Genomic DNA, 16758 nt, shown 5'->3' with positions numbered 1-16758 from the left:
CTCAAACCCATAATGTCCCAAAAGTTCTAGCTCCTTCACCATTGTCTCCCAAGGAAGACTCCTAACCACATTTGCAAGCATTGTATTGAGTACCTGCTGTGTGTACTGGGTGCTGGACTCAGGGCCATTGGGACCAGGAGGAAGAAGTGCCAGTGGGTGTCTCAGGAGTCAGTGGGACCACGTGGCAACCCCTGTCACCACCCAACAGCCAGTCCAAACACGCCTTAAAGGGTTTTCCCTGGGGACGCTGTCAATGCATCGTATTCAGGAGCTTCCATCTAAGGGTTTAATTTCTTGGAGAGGGAAGATTGTCCTGCATTCTGTTTCTTTTATTTCCCCAACTGTGCATACGCTAACGAGGACCTCAGTCAAGACTGCGGTGACTAAATGAGTGAATGAGGAATGCAGTGGCATCTAAGCCTACAGTGCCGATTGTATAAAACCACAGTTCTCATTTCACCTTTGCTAACACAACTAATCCTCACAGGGATTTATAAGTTAGGTAACTTTGTTTAGCTCCTATTATACAAGTGAGGAAACTGAAGCCACACGGTTAGATTAGTTTCCCAAGGTCACAGGGTTAGTAATTGGGGAATGAGCGAATGAATGAATGCTTCCTGGGCTAGTTTGGGTTCCCCTAATGCAGCCTTGGGATCAGGTAAGTTCCTCCTGGCTCTGCGCTCTGCAGAATCCTTCCTATATCCACCCCCTTTGGGGTCAACGAAGCCCAGGATCTCAGTATGCAGCAAGTGGTTTCCTGTCCCGTCTCTGTGAAGCACGCGGGGACTTCAAAAAAGAGGGAGGCTCAGTCCCTCACAGCTGGGGCTGGGTCTAAGGGCAGGGGAGAGGGAAGGGCCAGGGCAGCTGCTGCGCACAGGCACCATCGGGCCTTGCACCTGAGCCGCAAGTGTCAGCGACAACCGAGGAGAGCAGAAAAGCATGGAGGGTGATGCTGAGTCCTGGGATCAGGCGTTGCCTGGACTCTATGGGCAAAGCTGAACCTGCCGCAGGGGCAGCGCAGCCTGAAGGGTGGGCGATGACCAGAGGAAGACCCCGCCGCGACTCCTGGAGGAACGCCTTCAGGGTCCACCCAGGGGAAAAGGAGGCAGGCTCTTTTTACAAAGCCACATAGCTCTGATCATTTGGATTGAAATTCAGTTGGTCAAGAGGGTCCAGGAGGACTGACTCTCCTTCTTTGAATCTCGGAAGACGCTAACTCCTTGGCACACACTCACTCCTCCGGATGTAGGGGGAGACCTGAGCAAGCATCAAGACTCCCGGGGTTGCCTCAACCCAGAAATGAAGGAGAAAGCAATTACCCCTTCTGTGACACCTAGCCTTCCTTCTTAAAGTGACAGAGGCCAGGGCAGCCAAGGGACCCAAGGGCCAGCGATGCTCCAGGCTGCCTGTTCAGGCAGAGCCTTGCTCCACTTTGTTAGAACTTGGGAATGTGCCTGGCGGGAGAATTTCTTAGAAAGTGCACCCGCCCTGAGCCAGCAGTCAAGATTTGCAAAGCCACAGCAGGGGGTGTGTGCAGCAGGTTCTAATATTCTCCTGTGTGAGGAGAAGGCACAGAAATGGCCACCTATTTGTCTTTGGGACGCCCGCCAATCCCAGCACAACCTCGATTGTGTTGCTGTGAACCAGAGGTAAGAGTGAACCGTTAAATTGGGGTGAATCACCCCAGCCCCAACACCTGCAGTTAAAGGCCTCTTGATACCCACAAAGACCTTGGAGCATGAGAGCCCCTCCCCAGAGGCTAAAGAGGGGAGCATGAGAGGACCTGGTATGTTTAGGGTTCTCTGGGCCATCTTTAAATTAATGTGACCGGGTTGTGTTCCTCTGCCAGCTCTTCCTCCTTAAAGGAGAACAAAGCTCCTCAATGGAGGAGGAGGGGAGGAGAGGGGGAGGGGCAGGGCACAAACTGGAGGAGGACCTTGACTTCAGCTTCTGCCCCTCTTCCCCTTTTCTTGCTCCAGGCCCTTGCTGCAAACCTAATCTGTCTGAGGTCACAAGGGCTTGAGAGGAGGTGGGGTCACATCCAGGAACAGGTTAACGCTCAAGTCTACAATGCCCCCCAGAGACTCCCCTGCTTCAGGTTCTGGTTCCTGCCAGGCCCTGGACACCCCCAAAGCTTCGGGAAACTAAGGCTGTGCCTGTGTGCTTGGACAGGGGAACCTGGAGTGACCTTCCAGTGATAATGGCTTCAGGTACCTAGAACAGGAGGTACCGTCGGGCCAGGCCCTCAAAGCTCACCTTCTCCCTTCTGGCCGCAACTGAAGTAGAATAGGATCCTGGCCAATACTGCAATTCCCAAACCCACTGGTCCCCTCTGAGAGGGCTGAGGAAGGCAGAGGGATTTGTGACAATTGGAGTCAGGGTAGCTGCGCCCCCCCCCCCCCCATTCACAAGCGCACTTGCGGGGTCGGGGTGGAGGACCGGGGAAATCTCCTAGGTTGGTGTGCTGGTCACAACCTCCCTTGGAGGTAACACCTCTCCTTGAAGTGCTGAAGGGCCAGACAGCTTTGGCCTCGGTGGGGACCCCTGCAGCTCACTCCCAGTAAGTCCAGGGGTCCACATCCCTGCACCTCACTCCCAGTAAGTCCAGGGATCCACATCCCTGCCCGCCATGGGCTGCGGCGGACCCTTGGGAGAGGTATGCAGCGTCGGCTTCAGTGGTTTGGTCAGAGACGCTCCGCGCATGCCGACTGCAAGAGACAAGCGCCCCAGCCATGCACACTGGCAAAATAAGACGGTGGGTTTCGCCCACGAGGAGCTGAAATCGCCAGTAGACCGCCTGTTCTGAGTCTGAGTCTGGGTTCTGTGTGCCTCTGTGCCTCTGTGGGTTTGTGTGTGGTGTATGTGTGTAATTGTGATGCTTGCATGTGTGCCCGCGCGCGCATGTGCACCCAATGGGGGGGTGGGTATTAGACCCCCTCCGCTCCCTTCCCAGCGAGGGGTGCACTGGTGGCCGTCCCTCCAACCGCGTCCTGGTAACCCTTCTCTGAGGACCTGGCGCCGCGAAGACGGCTGCAAGCTGGTGGGGCAGAGCCCTGCTTCGAGCACAGTTACGACGGCTTTTAGGAAAGGGCGAGGCGTGGGGGGCGCGGAAAACGGAGCGGGTCACGCCTTTGCTCTGCTCCGAGGCCCGTGCGCAGCCGCCCCCCCCCCCCCCAAGCCCCAGCCTTCTTTTCCGAGCCGGAGAGATCTGGTTCCTAGTTCAAGAATTTCTCGTTTTCCCGGCCGCTCCTAACTAGCTTCGAGCGCCACCGGGAAAATTCCAGCAGTCGCGCGCTAGGGCGACCTGCCCCGAAAAGCCGCTTTCCTCCCTGCCAGCCCGCCCTCCCGTAACTGCTCTTCACCCAATTGACCTTTACACTTCTCTGGGTCTTGCGATACTCAGTCCCGATGAAAATGTGGGAGAGCTCCACTGCCCAGGGTAAAGCCCGCTCGAGTTTCGCTGGGAAAGGGTTCAGGAACGAAAGTGGGGGGTGTAGGGGGAAGGGGTGCCTCCTAGGAGCCGCCCACGAGCATCCCGACTCCCAGCCTCAGGTACCCCAGCCCAGCTCACCGCGCCCTCTTGTCTGGCTGAACCTGGCCGAGATAAGGTCTAATTGTACCTGAAATCACATCATTACAGTCCTGGACGACGACTTCCTTCACTTCTGGAAAGGGGTCCAGGAGGAGAAATGCGGCGCTGGGGGAGGTGGGGAGGGTCTCGGGGGCCTCGGTCACACCCCAAGGTCAGGGTAGCAGCAATGAGTATAAGGCACCAACCTCTTCCACGGCCTGGTCCCCGCCCCCACCCGCCACCCAGCTCCTCAACCAGGTGCATATGCGGCCACGCTCCTCTCCTTAACGCCCAAATTGGATTCAGGTGCCTCTAATTCGATGTTCTTGGGAAGTTCTGGTTCCAGAATTTCAACATTTGGGGCTTGGGGGTGGGGGACGAATTTCGGTAATAAAGGCAAAGTCGTGGTACAGGGAGAATCCTGCAGTTCCAGTAGCAGAACCTTAGAAGGAATGAAGGACCCCTGCCCCCAGCCTAGGGCTGGAAACTGGGGCAGGTGGGGAGGCTGCCCCCCCTCTTTCGTGGCACATTTAGGGATAACAGGAGCTCACATTCCCCTTTAACTTGGGGTCCCTCCTGGGGCCTCTACCTTTCTTTTCTCTTTCCTCCTTCAGACACCCTGGTCTTCTGTCTTCCCTCTCCACTGTGGATGTTCAGCTTGATGGGAGGGTTTTCACTGGGGTAGAAAATGGTCAGCTTTGCATCCCTGGGCTGTGCTCTGAGACTCTGCCCAGGTGTCTGATGCACCCAACCAGAGAAGAATAAATCTGGGGCGTCTCCTCTGGCCCTGGGCCCATAAATCTGCCAGGAAGATTTTTTAATGTGCTCAAGCTAATAGGTCGAAGTGGAGAAGAAGCTAAGCCAGACCAGGGAGCCTTCCCACTCTGGCCAGGGTACAAGGGTGGTCCTAGGCTCGCAGACCTCAGCATCTTGGTTGGAGCATCACTCGCCGTGAGAACCAGCTCCCCTAATGGCTAGTCAACCTATAAGAGGCCTTGTGCCCTTTCCACGGCTCAGTGCCAAACAGACCCCAGGTTTGTAAGCAACGTCTATTTGTTTTAAAATCTCCCAAAAGAACTTTTTTACAAACTCCAGACATTATGTAGTTTCTAGGGAAAGCAAGCTGGGGGAGGACCAGTCTTGGAGAGAGGTTTGACTCTTCCACCTTTCAAAAAAATGTTTGACTGGCCCATCCCAGTAGCAGTGTGAAGGTAAAATAGGTTTGCTGTGTTCCAGCTGCAGTGTGATGGGGAAACTGCCTCACATCGTGGCAGCTCTGGGGGCGGGGGGAAGAGCTTAATCAATAGGGCACCTGCAGTAGCCCAATTCTGAAGGACGATGGTGTGTGTGTGTGAGTGTATTGGGGTGAAGGTGCAGTTTTGTATCCATCACTGGCCAAATGCAAGCCAGGAGGCCCAAGTCCTGGTCTTCAGGCTCTGCCTCAGTATGACCTTGAACAAGGCACCTCCCTGCCTTACAATTGTTTGGGCATCTTTAAAGCCGTTTGAGGCCTGGCCTTGCAGCCCTAACCACTGGGATCTGCCTGTCCTTTCCTCCGGGACACTACAGACCACAGCTGAGCAAGGGGCCGGCACTGAGCAGCCACCTTGGGAGCATCAGTTGTGGCTCGACTGCCATCTCTCAGCGCCATGGCGTCACCACCTTCTCCATCCCAACTCTGCCTCTGCAGGAAGCCTGCAAGCACACTCATGGGATCCCGACTCTCTAGGGGGAAGCCATATGCCCCTGACAGATTCTCTGGCCACGCTCAGGTCAACTAGCATGAGTTCAGCAGCGTCTGAGGGGCTGCAGGCTAAGACATCTCTGAACTGGTGGAACAGCTAAGCTCTAACACCGGTCTCTGCAACAAGGTAGCCCCGAGGTTGCAGCGCTTACCCCCACATCTCTAGTCCCCACCTTCAGCTGCGGTGACCTGCAGCGCCAGAGGCTAAAGTCCAGCACAGAGATCCCTGACCTTACTGATCCTGTCGCCCCATCCAGCCAACAACAGCCTTTCTTTACAAACCGTAATAAACATTTTATTTACAAGTTTGTGTCATCCTAAAGGCAGCACGTCTTTGCCACCCGGAGAGCAGGAAGGAACTGTGGAGTCCCACGTCACAGTGTGAGCTGCTTGTATCCAGGAGGAGTGTCCGGCCGGGGCGCTGAGACTCCCCAGGCTACTGAAGTGTGGGCTGGACCCGGTGGCCAGCGAGGGGCCATACGAAGGTGGAAAAGGAGGCTCCGCCACTGTGTCTCTGCCCTGTCCCGACCACCACCATAAAGGAGGCACGAGATCCAGCTACGCTGGAAGGCTAGGCGTCTGCACGCAGGACGCAGTCCCCTCCGCCCTCTTCCAGTCTATAGGCCTCCGAGCGGCGCCTGAGCGGGCTCGGGGCTTTTGGGAGCGCTGCCGAGGGTGGGCTGGGGCGCAGGGAGCAACTCCAGGGCCACGCCACCGAGGCTGCCCGCGCCGGTGCTGCCGCCTCCGTGGCCGCTGAAGCTGAAACTGCCGCTGCCCCCGCTGCCACCACCGCTCCCGCCGCTGCTGGCGGGGAGGAGTGCGCCGGCGACAGAGGCCTTGATGACTGTGGTTTGGTGTGGAGACCGCTCGGCCCCCTCAGTCCGCTCAGTGTCGCTGGGGGCCATATCCAGAGACTCGGAGTCGCTGCTGTCGCTCTCGGCCTCCCCTTCCGAGCGGCTGGGGCTCTGCTCCTCCTGCTCGCCGTCCGCCGCCGGGGCTCCGCCTGCCGGCTTCTCGTCTGCCTCCTTGTCCTTGTCCTTCTGTGCCTGCGCCTCCTTGGAGTGCCGCCACTTCATCCGCCGGTTTTGGAACCACACCTTCACCTGCGCGGCACCGGAGACAAGAAGGGACACCGAGATGAGACTCAGGCTCGCTGCAATCCGGCCGGGCGCGCACCCGGGGAAAAAGCCAGAGAAAGCAACCTAATTGTCCCCAGCACCTCTCGGACGGACCGGGCGCTGTGCGGCGGCCCAGAGGCTGCCCAGGGAAATGTGGCTCGCCAGACCTCCAGCCTGAAATGACATGCCTATTGGGAAGGCAGACTCTTGCACCTCGCCTGCAGACGCGGGAGGACGTCTACTCTCAACGGATGCTTCCTTAACTTCACTCGAGGCAGAACCCTCCCAGGAATCTGACTGACCCCTGGCCCAGAAAAGCACACATATTCCCAAGATTCTGCACACAATTTTAAGGGTTTGGTGAACCAATGTTAAGAGTTCCTGCTAAATTGGCTTCCTCCTCTTAAGGCCGCTATCCAAGGCAAGTCCCTACCAAAGCAATTCTCTTTAGGGAGGAACCATAGGAAGTACAGACGGGAAAGGGGTTCAAAGAGTTGATCCCAAAGGAGTGGGGGCACTGCTGGACCTTCCGTGGAAGAGCATTTTCTTGGCATGTGTGCACTCAGGAGTCGGTAAGGACTCAGCCCCTGTCCAGAATAAGCTAATCCAACTGTGGGCTCAGAAAACGCTGGAATTAAACCTGCGCAGAGTGGAGGAACAGGGTAGAGACAGGCAGGGGATCTATATAAATATATACCATCCCCTGGGGGACCCAATGCGCTCACACAAGTTCCAGCTTCCCTTTTAAAAATAACATTCACAGCTGGTGGAAAATGGCTGGGCTCTTCCAGTGTGTGTAAGGGAGGGGGGCCGTACAATGGAAGACAGAAAGACACAGATATGGGGGGGGGGGCGGATGCGCCTAAGGGGGTCATTAAAAAGGGCCTGCCTTTGCCTTCTGTCCAGCTCAGAACATTCCAATGGGGTGTGGCAGAATGGTGACTCTTCTGGTTTCAAAATTCAAAAAGAGAAAACAAAAGTCCAGTTCTTCAATTTGAGGAAAAAAACAAAAAAAATGAATTCAGACACTGAAGTCAGGCCTGATAGATTTGCTATTTTCTTGAAAAGTATTCAAGTATGCAAAACGCAGAACCTGCTGAAATGCTCTTAAGCATTCTAAGAAATTGTTTTTCTTTCTCTCCCTCCCCCCCACCCACCTGAGATTTTTCCTCGGCACTTAGGCCGTTAGAAAATCAGACTGTGGCCGCTCCAAGCGGACTTCTTGCCCCCGCCAAGGGGGGGCTAAGTAATTCCGTTTGAAATGATGTTTTCACTTCCTCACAACTGGGGATTTCACAATCCAGCAGCAGCAGAAGGAGCAGGAGGGAGGGAGGATGGGAGGGAAAACAAAAAAGCCAATAATAATCTCTTGACTTTGGATTTTTATCTCTTCTGAAACAAACTGCTTTCTACAGCGAATTGCACTAGAGTCGGGTACATAATTATTATCTCCTACAGCCTGTTTGCTTTCTCAGCGGTTCTTCCGCCTGTTGGCCAAAATAAACAGACACTGCTTGTTGACACACATCTTCGGGGACGGGTTATGCCTTCTGTCCTTCTCCTCCACCCTTCTCTCTCCTGCCTCAAGTTGGGAAGTCCACGAAGTCTCCTGAAATTCAAGACCTTGTGTTTCTACTGCAGGAGGATGGGTCGGGATGGAGGGGTCCTTGGAACTGGGGTGCGCAGGCTCCCGCCCGAGGGGCTGCTGTCGGGGCTGGAGCTGGCTTACCTGTGCATCGGTGAGGCCCAGCATGGCGGCCAGCTGCTTTCGGTCCGGCTTGGTCACATACTTCTGAATCTCAAACCTTTTCTCCAGGCCTTTCCTCTGCAGGTTGGAGAAGACCGCCCGAGACCACGAGCGCTTCCTCTTGTATGTCTGGGGCATAGTGTCCTTTGTCAGCACAGCATAGGGGCCTGGGGGAGGGGCGGTGTGGCGGGAGCAAGAGAGAGACGCCGAGGACCCAGTTAGTGCCCTGACCCCAGCTGCGGGCCTGGGGCTCACTTGCTGCTTAAAACTGGTTTGCTGAACAGCCCGCTCTACAGACAGTCACAGAGCTCTCCTCCAAGGAGGAATTCTACAGCTTTTAAGAATGTAATGGAAAAGCCTAAAGCGAGTGTATAGTGAGCTGAGGCGCCCAGCAGCTCCTCCATAAATTCCAAAGGACAAAAATGTAAACCTGAGGCCTGGCCATCAGGCACGCTAAGAGAAGAGGAAAAGTCCCTTGGGCCTGAAGGATCTAGAGATGTCAGCCTGGATTCACCCCCCTCCCCCCTTATTCATGTGCCCACAGGAGCAGCATAGATGCGGACGGTCTCTTGGGGTAAAAGGGTTTGAGGTCATTTCAAAATGTGTGCACGATAATAACCAACACCTCTTGCGGCTGCATTTTCAAAGCACCTTCTCCCGAGAAAAGACTAGATAAATCCCTCCACCCCAGCCCACCCGCCCACCCACACGCTTTCTTGGCTCCCTAAGCCCTCCCCCACCCTTTCCTCCGGGAGCCCGACGGAGAAATCTTTCGGTTTCTCTCTCCCGATGTGGTGGCCTCCCACACCACCTCCGGGATTGCTACACAGCTGTCGCCACGAGTGGCGTCAGTCCTGAGTTTTCTGTCGGCGGACCTGCGCGTTCTGTACCTGGAAACGTGTCTTGGAACTGATGCTGAACTGAATTTCTCGGGTTCGAGCTTAAGGGACTGAGGATGGCAGAAGCTTCGTTGATAGGATCTAGAGACGCGAATAACTGGCCCGCGGAGGGCTGCAGGCTGGGGAGATGCAGCCCCGCCGGCCGCCCGCCCGTTAGCAGGGACGTGAGATCTGGGGACAAAGCAGAAGAAGAGTTGGTTACACTAAAGAGCAAACCCACACTCTTTGGGCTGATTTGTCCCTCCCCTCCCCTGCGCCCTCGATTTGGTTTTCCCGGAGCAAAGTCAAGAGAGACCCCTGTCTCCACCCAAAACCCCTCTCTCCCGATTGCGGCCAAGGGGCGATACCCGAAATGTCCCATATGTCCCGGTCCCCGCTGGAAAGGGCTTTACCTAAAACGGAGTCACTTTCAGGTGCCTTTTAAGAACTCCACAGACCTAAACCCTCCGCCAGAAGGAGCCCCACTTTGCTAATTTGTTTCGCTACATTTCTTGGGTTCAGGTAAATGAATGGGAAAGTGTTCCCTAAAAGGGCTTTCCCTGACAAATAATATAATTTTCTCTCTGGATATGTGATTAAAGACAGACAGGTGACAGTTTACTCCAACCATTTTTATGAGTATTGATTCTGTGAAGAATGTTTTTAAAGCATTCCTGGAGTATTTTTTTTCCTTAAACACAGAGCAGGTGAGTTTTAAACCTAGTGTTTCATAGTCTTCTCACAACTGATTTCTTTCTCCCTCCTTTTATCAATTTGTCCTAAATTGTAAACACACTCAAAGGTACCCCAAACTGGCCCGGGGCCCTGGTCAGAGGCCTGCAGCCTCTGGCCCAAGACCTACCTCTCAGTGTGTTGCCTTCCTTGACTTTTGGGTCAAATTCTGCAGACAAAATGCGGTCAATTCCAAATTTGAGGTCCTTGCTGGAGGGCGCCGGGGCCGAGCCGCTGTGGTGGGGGTTCGGGACCACCCGTGTTCCGGAGGCCGGGGGCGGCAAGGCGCCGGCCCGCGGTGGCGCCGGAGGCTGCTGCTGCTGCGGCGGCGGCTGCTGTGGGTGATGGTGGTGGTAGGCGGCCGAGAGCGGGGACAGCCGCTGCGGGAAAACAGCCGGGACTTCGGAGGGCGCCACCACCGGGGTGGGTCGGAGCGGGGATCTGGCGGCAGCTTGGAAGGAGGCGTGCGGGTGAGCCGAGCCCAAGTGCGCGGTGAGGGCGGCGGCTGAGGCTCCCGCCAGGCCCTCCGCGGCCGCCCCCGGCTCCCCCACGCCGGCGTGCAGGATGTCTGCGATGCAGAAGGACGGTTTCTTGACCGCGGCGGGGTCCAGGGGGAAGGAGCAGGCGCCCGGGCCGGCCGAAGCGCAGTAAGCGGCCGACCAGAGGCTGAAGTTGGAGGCGTAGAAGGGAGCCAGCCCGGCGGCGAACATCCTGGCGGGGTGAGCCGAGCGGCCGCCGCGGCCGGGCTGGGCCGGGCCGGGGGGATGCTGGGCGGCTGGGGGCGCGGGGAGCGGCGCGCCGAGTCCGGAGGAGGCGGTAGCCCAGCCGAGGACGATCCGCTTTCGCTTCTCCGTCCGCTCGGAAACGAGGCCAGGGAGCCCTCGCGCCGGCGAGGAAGGAGCCGAGGGCCGGATCCCGGCCGGGCACAGTCGGCCCCGATCACTTTGAAGGCGGCGCGGCGGCCGCGTCCGCGGGCGAGGAGCAGGCGAGCGAGGGCGCTGGGGCGGCTCGCGGGCGGGCGCCGGGCTCCGCACACGCTCGGGAAGCCGGGGAGACAGAGGCCGGCCGCCGAAAGAAAAACCCAAACAGCTAAGCCCTGAGAGCTAAATTTAAAACAACAACAATAATAATCCGTTAGTTAAAAAAAAAAAAAATGTAATAAGAGGGAAAAAAAAACTCCTCTCTAAAAACTCCCAAAGTTTTGGCAGGAGCTTACGAGTCAGACTCAGGGTAGGGCCTCGATCTGAGCTCTCATTGGCCATCCGCGTGACCAATAGGAGCGGGGAGTGCGGGGGGAATTGGCAAAGGAGGCGTGGCCAAGCCCTCGGCCACGCCCCGGCCACGCCAAGGAGTTCGCCGCTGCGGCTGGGGCCGAGCAGGGGCCGGAGCGTCCGTTTCAGCGGCTCCCGGGAATGCTGACCTTCCAGTAACTTCTGCAGCGCCGAACCGGCACCGGGAGCGGAGAGTCCGTCACCGAGGCCCTGCAGCGCTGTCCCGGAGAAACGGACGGTCCGGCGTGATTATCGCGGGTACAGAGCCCGCCCCCCAGAACGCGCGGGAGGCCTCCTGAGTGTCTCTCTCTTTAACATCGGGCAGCCCCGAGTTTTCTTCGCATCAGGCCTCTATCCCGAAAATCGGTGTCCTCCGCCAGGCTCCGTCCTTCGCGCCCCGCTGCGGCCTCCCTGGGCCCCCGCCCGATTAAGCCCCGCGTCCGCTCGGCTGCCTCCGCGATCCCCCGGGCAGAGGGGAGGGGCGGTCGCAAATTCGCTTTATTCCGAGCCGTCACACGGTGACAACTCGATCGTGTACCTTTTCAAACAAAATAAGATGGATGTCTCCCAACGTCTGCCTTGGGCGTCGCCAAACTTTCCCCCGAGCCTCACAGACAACAAAACAGGCCGCGGACCGAAACCCGGGACAGCGGCACGCGCGTCCCCTCCGCGGCTACACCTCGTAGGAAATGTCACCCTCCCTCCTCCGCCACATCTCCCGGGTCACGTGGGCTCCGCTGTTTTGCAAGTGCCCACAAGAGCAGATTTCCTTGGGGTTAACTATTACTTTCAATTCATCGACTGCTTCCCTAGGAAGCCCTGGGGCCTGGTCGCCGGAGCAGCTGCAGGGGCAGCCGGCGCGCTCCTTTAGCTCTTCGGGGCTTCGGAGCGCCGGGCCCGTGCAGGGGGGGCGGTTTCTGCAACATCAACATCTCTATTTTAAGAATTCGTTCTCTTTTATATTATAGCTAGAATGGATTTCCCCACCCCTCTCCCAAACAAACCACAGGCCACCCAGATGAGTTCTTCTTGCACATTTTCAGGAAGAAAATAAAATAATAGCAATAATGAAACCACAAAATCTGTTGTTTTCGATTGTCCTAATAAACATCTCTTAACAGAGCAGCTGTGCTTCTGTGGCATACCCCCCCCCCCAAAAAACCCTTCAATATAGTTGCAGTAAGCTTCTGTGGCATTTTAAATTTCACTTCAGCACTACGGCTTCTTACCAAATAAACCCCGGAAGGCGACTGAACTTACAATGCCTCTCTCGAGTTTAGGATTTGGCCTAATTGAATTAATGTCTAATGGTTTCTAGCCCTGTGACTTTCTCCTGAAAAGTAATCAGTCACTAATCAATCATCTCAGACCAGCCGGCACTGAGAACCCCCCGCCCCCGTCTGTCTCTTTCTCCTTTCTCTTGTACTAAAGGGTTTTATTGCCCTGCTCCCTGCAGCCAGGGCAGGGGTGCTATTTCCAGCGATGGAATAGAGGGATGTGACGGGCCGAGAGCACCGGGGCGGGAGGTGCGGGAAGACCAGTCTTTCTGTTTCTAGTGAGAGAGGACTGATCATCCTAAGGCCACTTGAGACCGTTAGACCCTCCTTGAAAGGCTACAGTCAAGGCGTTGCCAGCAAAACCTGAGGATTCTGATGAGAGTCCGGAGGGAGGGCGCGGCCCCTGCAGCTTCACAGACCCCAGGAAAGTCACTAGAGCGAGTGTTCATCGCCCTTCGTCGAGGGTCACTTCCAATTCGGTTGCAATTCCATTTTGCCAACATTCTAACCGCGGCCTAAGCCTAAACCCACCGTTCTAAGAGGTGCATTTAGGACCCACCCCCAGGCCGCCTACCCCCAAATAAGATGCTACCCTCGGGGGTGGTCGCACGGGGCAGACTGGGCAGAACTGCGGGCTCTCCGGGTTTCCCGCAGCGTCCACGACCCGCATCCACAGCCCCTAAAGGCCAGACGCGCGGGGCAGGCGGGGCACAGGCGAGGCCGGTAAGTCAGGTTTCCCCGCGGACTCCTCTCTTTCCGCACCAAGGTCCGCGGCTCGACTGTAAATTGTACCTTGGCCCGCGCGTCCCTCGGCCCTCCCAGGCCCTGGGCTTCGAGGCAGCCGCGTTAGCCCACCCTGGCCTTTCCCGAGCTCCCGGAGGAAACCGCGAACAGGGAAACCCTGAAACACCCCCTGCCTTCGCCCCCCACCCCCCGTACAAATACACTCCTTCCCCAGGCGCTGGCCTCGTCTCTGCCGGCCCTAGCCCTCTTCGGAGGCCGCAGACTGCCCCCCTTACTCCCCACCCCTCCGAACCAAGCAATCAGCAGGAAACCCTGAGCTCGCCGGAGTTCAGGTCATCTCCTGTTTTCTGATGGGGCTCAAACTCGGACCAAATGAGCGGATGTGCCTGCGAGATTGGTCTCAGAATAGAAGCGGCCTTAGTATTTTCGGATACTGCCGAAATCCTTATTTCTTCCGGAGAAAAACTCTATAATGACTCCTAGCACTTCCCCTTTTAATATTTGTGCAACTTTATCTCCACCGACAAGTTGCTCGGGTGACGCAAATCCGCCCTTGTGTATTACAACTACCAAAATAAATGCGCGGAAATCAATTCCCCTCTAGCAATGAAAATATAAATATACAACTGCGACTTTCCCCTTTAATCTTTGCTTTCCGAACGGCCCCGAGCTGTGCGAAATGAGCTAGTTCCAAGAGCACTTGAGGCTGGCGGGGAGGCTGCGGGCAGAGGCGAGGGCGCCCGGGCCCGGGAGCCACCCAGCTCCGGGCTCCAGCCGCAGGGCAGAGCGCCGGAGCAAACCAAATGAACTTGAGCTTAAATGTGGCTGCGTTGTCTTTGGAGGAGGCTCCTTTGTAAAGATGATTTCGTCTGAGATGGCATGGTTGCCCCAGCAAATTACAATGGGCAATTAGAGCAGGAGAGAGTTCTTTAGACTGAAAAGGTTAAACAGCTTTTTGGGGGGGGGGGGGCAGGGGCGGTGCCACCAGGGCAGGGTTTTTTGGTCAATTCTGATGACTGTCTTTAATGCACATGACTCTCCCTTCTATATTCCTGGGGACACACAGACAAACTACTTCACCGTCCTGGGAATGCACAGTGCCATCCAAGGCTCGTTGTACAATGTCACAATGTGGTTTGCGGGGGATTTGGGGTTGAAAGAAGGGCCTGCATCAGAGGTGTATGTATTGATTGAAGCAAGAGATGTGCCCCAGCTCCCTTCGACTGTCCCAGCTTCAGAGCCTCCATACTTAAATCACCAGTGGGAATTCCCGTCCCAAGCCTGGGGGCCCAGATAACACACCAACTGAACATAAACGTTCAATGAGGGTGACCACGAAGGTTTGCTTATCACAGCCACGTAACTCTGCACGGGTTCAGGCTGTCCAGATCTGCTATCTGCTTTTGTTTTGTTGGGTGTGTGTTGTTTGTGTGTGTGGTTTTTTTTTTCCTCTTATAGACTCGGGAAAATAATGTGCTTCATTTTACACACTCTTTTGAATATAGTAAATTCTCATTTCCAAGAAAGACATGGAAACAATTAAATATTCACAGTGAGGAAGAGAAGGGAACAAAGCATACCCAGTCATCTGAGGTGAGGAGAGACTGGCCATCTGCTGACGACTGCTAGGCTACTGGGCCCAGGGCTAGGATTCAGTGGTAGGCAGGGGACCTCTGTGCCTTGCGGATGCTAGATGCTAGAGTTTAGGACTCTAGAGACCTCTCCCGCACCCCCCACCACACACACATCCCTTGGATTATTCTGAGTAGGCCACACCTCCCTTTTCCTGGACTTCAGTATCCCCAGAACTCTACAGAGTCCCCGAGTTTTTTGAAGATAGACTTGATATGGGGTTAGAAATGCAACTAACGATGTGGTAAGACCAGGAGGCCCAAAGTGACTCGAGGTATTCCTTTTCCCTTTGCTGAATTCCCAGGTGTGGCAGACTCACAGGTGGCCATCTCTTTGACCTCTTGTCCACAGATATGGCTTCAGAGTCTCAGATAGCCCTTTGGGCCCAGTCCCACTTATCCTCATTTTCCCCTTACTAGGCTATTCCAGTTCACACGTGGGTGCCACCCCCCCCCCACCCTTCTCTCTCTCTCTCACTGGAGAAGGGCAGGGTTTCTCTGGTCCCAAAAAGCTACTTCTCTCTCTCTCTCCAAGTCACTTCCTCCATGTCCAGCCAAGAAAGACCTCAGACCTCATAAAACAACGGTAGAACCCATTTCAGCATGACTCACATATATTAGCAGTGAAATCATGTCCCCATGAGACTAAAATATGAGAGATCATCTTTTACACATAAAAGATTTAGTACTTCATCAAACAGGCTTCTATTTGGTAGCCGGAAACAGTACTCACCCACTCTAAACATATTAGCTAATTACCTCGTGGAAGCTGGATTTGTTGCCTGCATTACTGAATCTGAAGGGCTGGGGTTTTGCCTCTAGTGAGCGAGTTGAAGGTTAAGGTAGGAAACAGAGATGCAGATGAAATCATATATTCAAAACAAGTCTGGTGTCAAGAGGGAGAGGGGGAAGTCATTCCCAACATAATATTTATCGAAACTAAAGCTTCCTTTCCTTTGAGACAAGTTCCCCAAGTTGGAGCACTGGTTCTGACCACAGAGTATGGACTTAGACCGGGATTGAGCGGCAGAAATGGAAGGGACCCTCTGACGGTGGAGGATCCTGGACCTAAGAGAGGAACTTTGTAGATAGAGCTGAAGGGTTGTCCCCATCTGTCCACCTGTACCCCACCCAAACTGGGACATCTCTGGATTTAATGATAGAATCCTGCCAGCCACTCAGCCGCCCCCCTCCACCCCGGGCCCCAGCGTCTCCTCGATCCCACGACAAGCCCTCCCAGCACCAAAAGTTGGTTCTCTGCTGACACCTGCTGGGCCATTTCTGCATTGCTGTCTGGCTGTGCCTGTCCTCTGCCAGCAACCTTGTCGTGACGGCAGCCGGCTCTTCCTTTTGAGAAAACGCGGGTTTCTAAAATTGGCTTCGACCGGCAGCTGTTTCCTCCCATACTGCCGACCATATGGAAAGTTCTTGTATTAGGTGTTTTAAATCACCCGACAGGGCGAGGAAAGCCGTGACCCTTCAGTAGCCACGCCTCACCTCTTACAGACCCCGAGGCCAGTTTCCATGCATTAGCTCACGTATTCTTTTACATAACGAGTCATAAGGACGCTGAGGTGGTATTGTCATCCCGATGTGAGCAGAGGAAGTTGATCCTCAGAGAGGTTAAGTGGCACGCCCCAGGTTACATAGTTAGGAAATGGTGTTCCAGGGAGCAGAGGCTACATTTTCTGACTCATCAGCCAGAACTCCAGCACTCAGCCAACGTTTTCAGGGGAGACAGTTTATTCAGAGGAAGAACTCTCTGCCCTCAAACAGAATGTTTCAGGCAAAGGGCCTGGAAAATAGAAGCTGCAGGAACAAGGGCAGATTGGTGACCACATCATTAATTTGGGTCTCGAGGTGTTGGGAAGACCCTAATGCACAACGCGGTTCACCAGGTTTCTCTTTCTTTCCTCTCAGTAGCCATTTTGACAGGGACAAAGCAGAGGAGGTTCTGAGGACAAGATACAACCAAGTACACAGGCGTCTGCGGGCCACAGAGGGGGCGGCGTGGGAGCGCAGGGCACAGGTTCCTTGCAGGGTGC

At 55.5% G+C, this 16758-nt stretch overlaps 1 protein-coding gene across 2 annotated transcripts; it reads right to left on the bottom strand.

Moving 5' to 3' along the window:
• Window positions 1-5584: 5584 nt before the first annotated feature.
• HLX (H2.0 like homeobox) lies at window positions 5585-12771 on the bottom strand. Of its 2 annotated transcripts, XM_090263379.1 has the most exons (5): window positions 11211-12771; window positions 9921-10893; window positions 9071-9250; window positions 8163-8347; window positions 5585-6418 (listed from the first exon to the last, which is right to left on the bottom strand). In XM_090263379.1, exons 2-5 carry the CDS (start codon window positions 10498-10500, stop codon window positions 5933-5935), a joined length of 1431 nt encoding a protein of 476 aa, XP_090119505.1. In that variant the 5' UTR covers window positions 10501-10893; window positions 11211-12771; the 3' UTR covers window positions 5585-5932. The 2 variants fall into 2 exon arrangements, with proteins under 2 accessions (XP_090119505.1, XP_090119504.1); XM_090263378.1 differs by having other exon boundaries at window positions 9921-12771.
• Window positions 12772-16758: the final 3987 nt, after the last annotated feature.

The sequence above is a fragment of the Furipterus horrens genome, unplaced genomic scaffold (genome assembly GCF_987537825.1).
Source record: "Furipterus horrens unplaced genomic scaffold, mFurHor1.1.pri manual_scaffold_15, whole genome shotgun sequence".
NCBI classification, from domain to species: domain Eukaryota; kingdom Metazoa; phylum Chordata; class Mammalia; order Chiroptera; family Furipteridae; genus Furipterus; species Furipterus horrens.
Note: the sequence above shows the minus strand (reverse complement) of the source record. Positions and strands in the feature narration are given on the sequence as shown.

Bases quoted from the DNA above. Each gene is read 5' to 3' on its own strand.
- HLX (XM_090263378.1), bottom strand. From the start codon at position 10,500: ATGTTCGCCGCCGGGCTGGCTCCCTTCTACGCCTCCAACTTCAGCCTC. The intron at 9,251-9,920 runs GTAGGTCTTGGG...CTTTGTCCCCAG, and splicing joins GGAAGGCAACACACTGAGAG to ATCTCACGTCCCTGCTAACG. The intron at 8,348-9,070 runs GTACAGAACGCG...CCCCTCCCCCAG, and splicing joins GTTCCAAGACACGTTTCCAG to GCCCCTATGCTGTGCTGACA.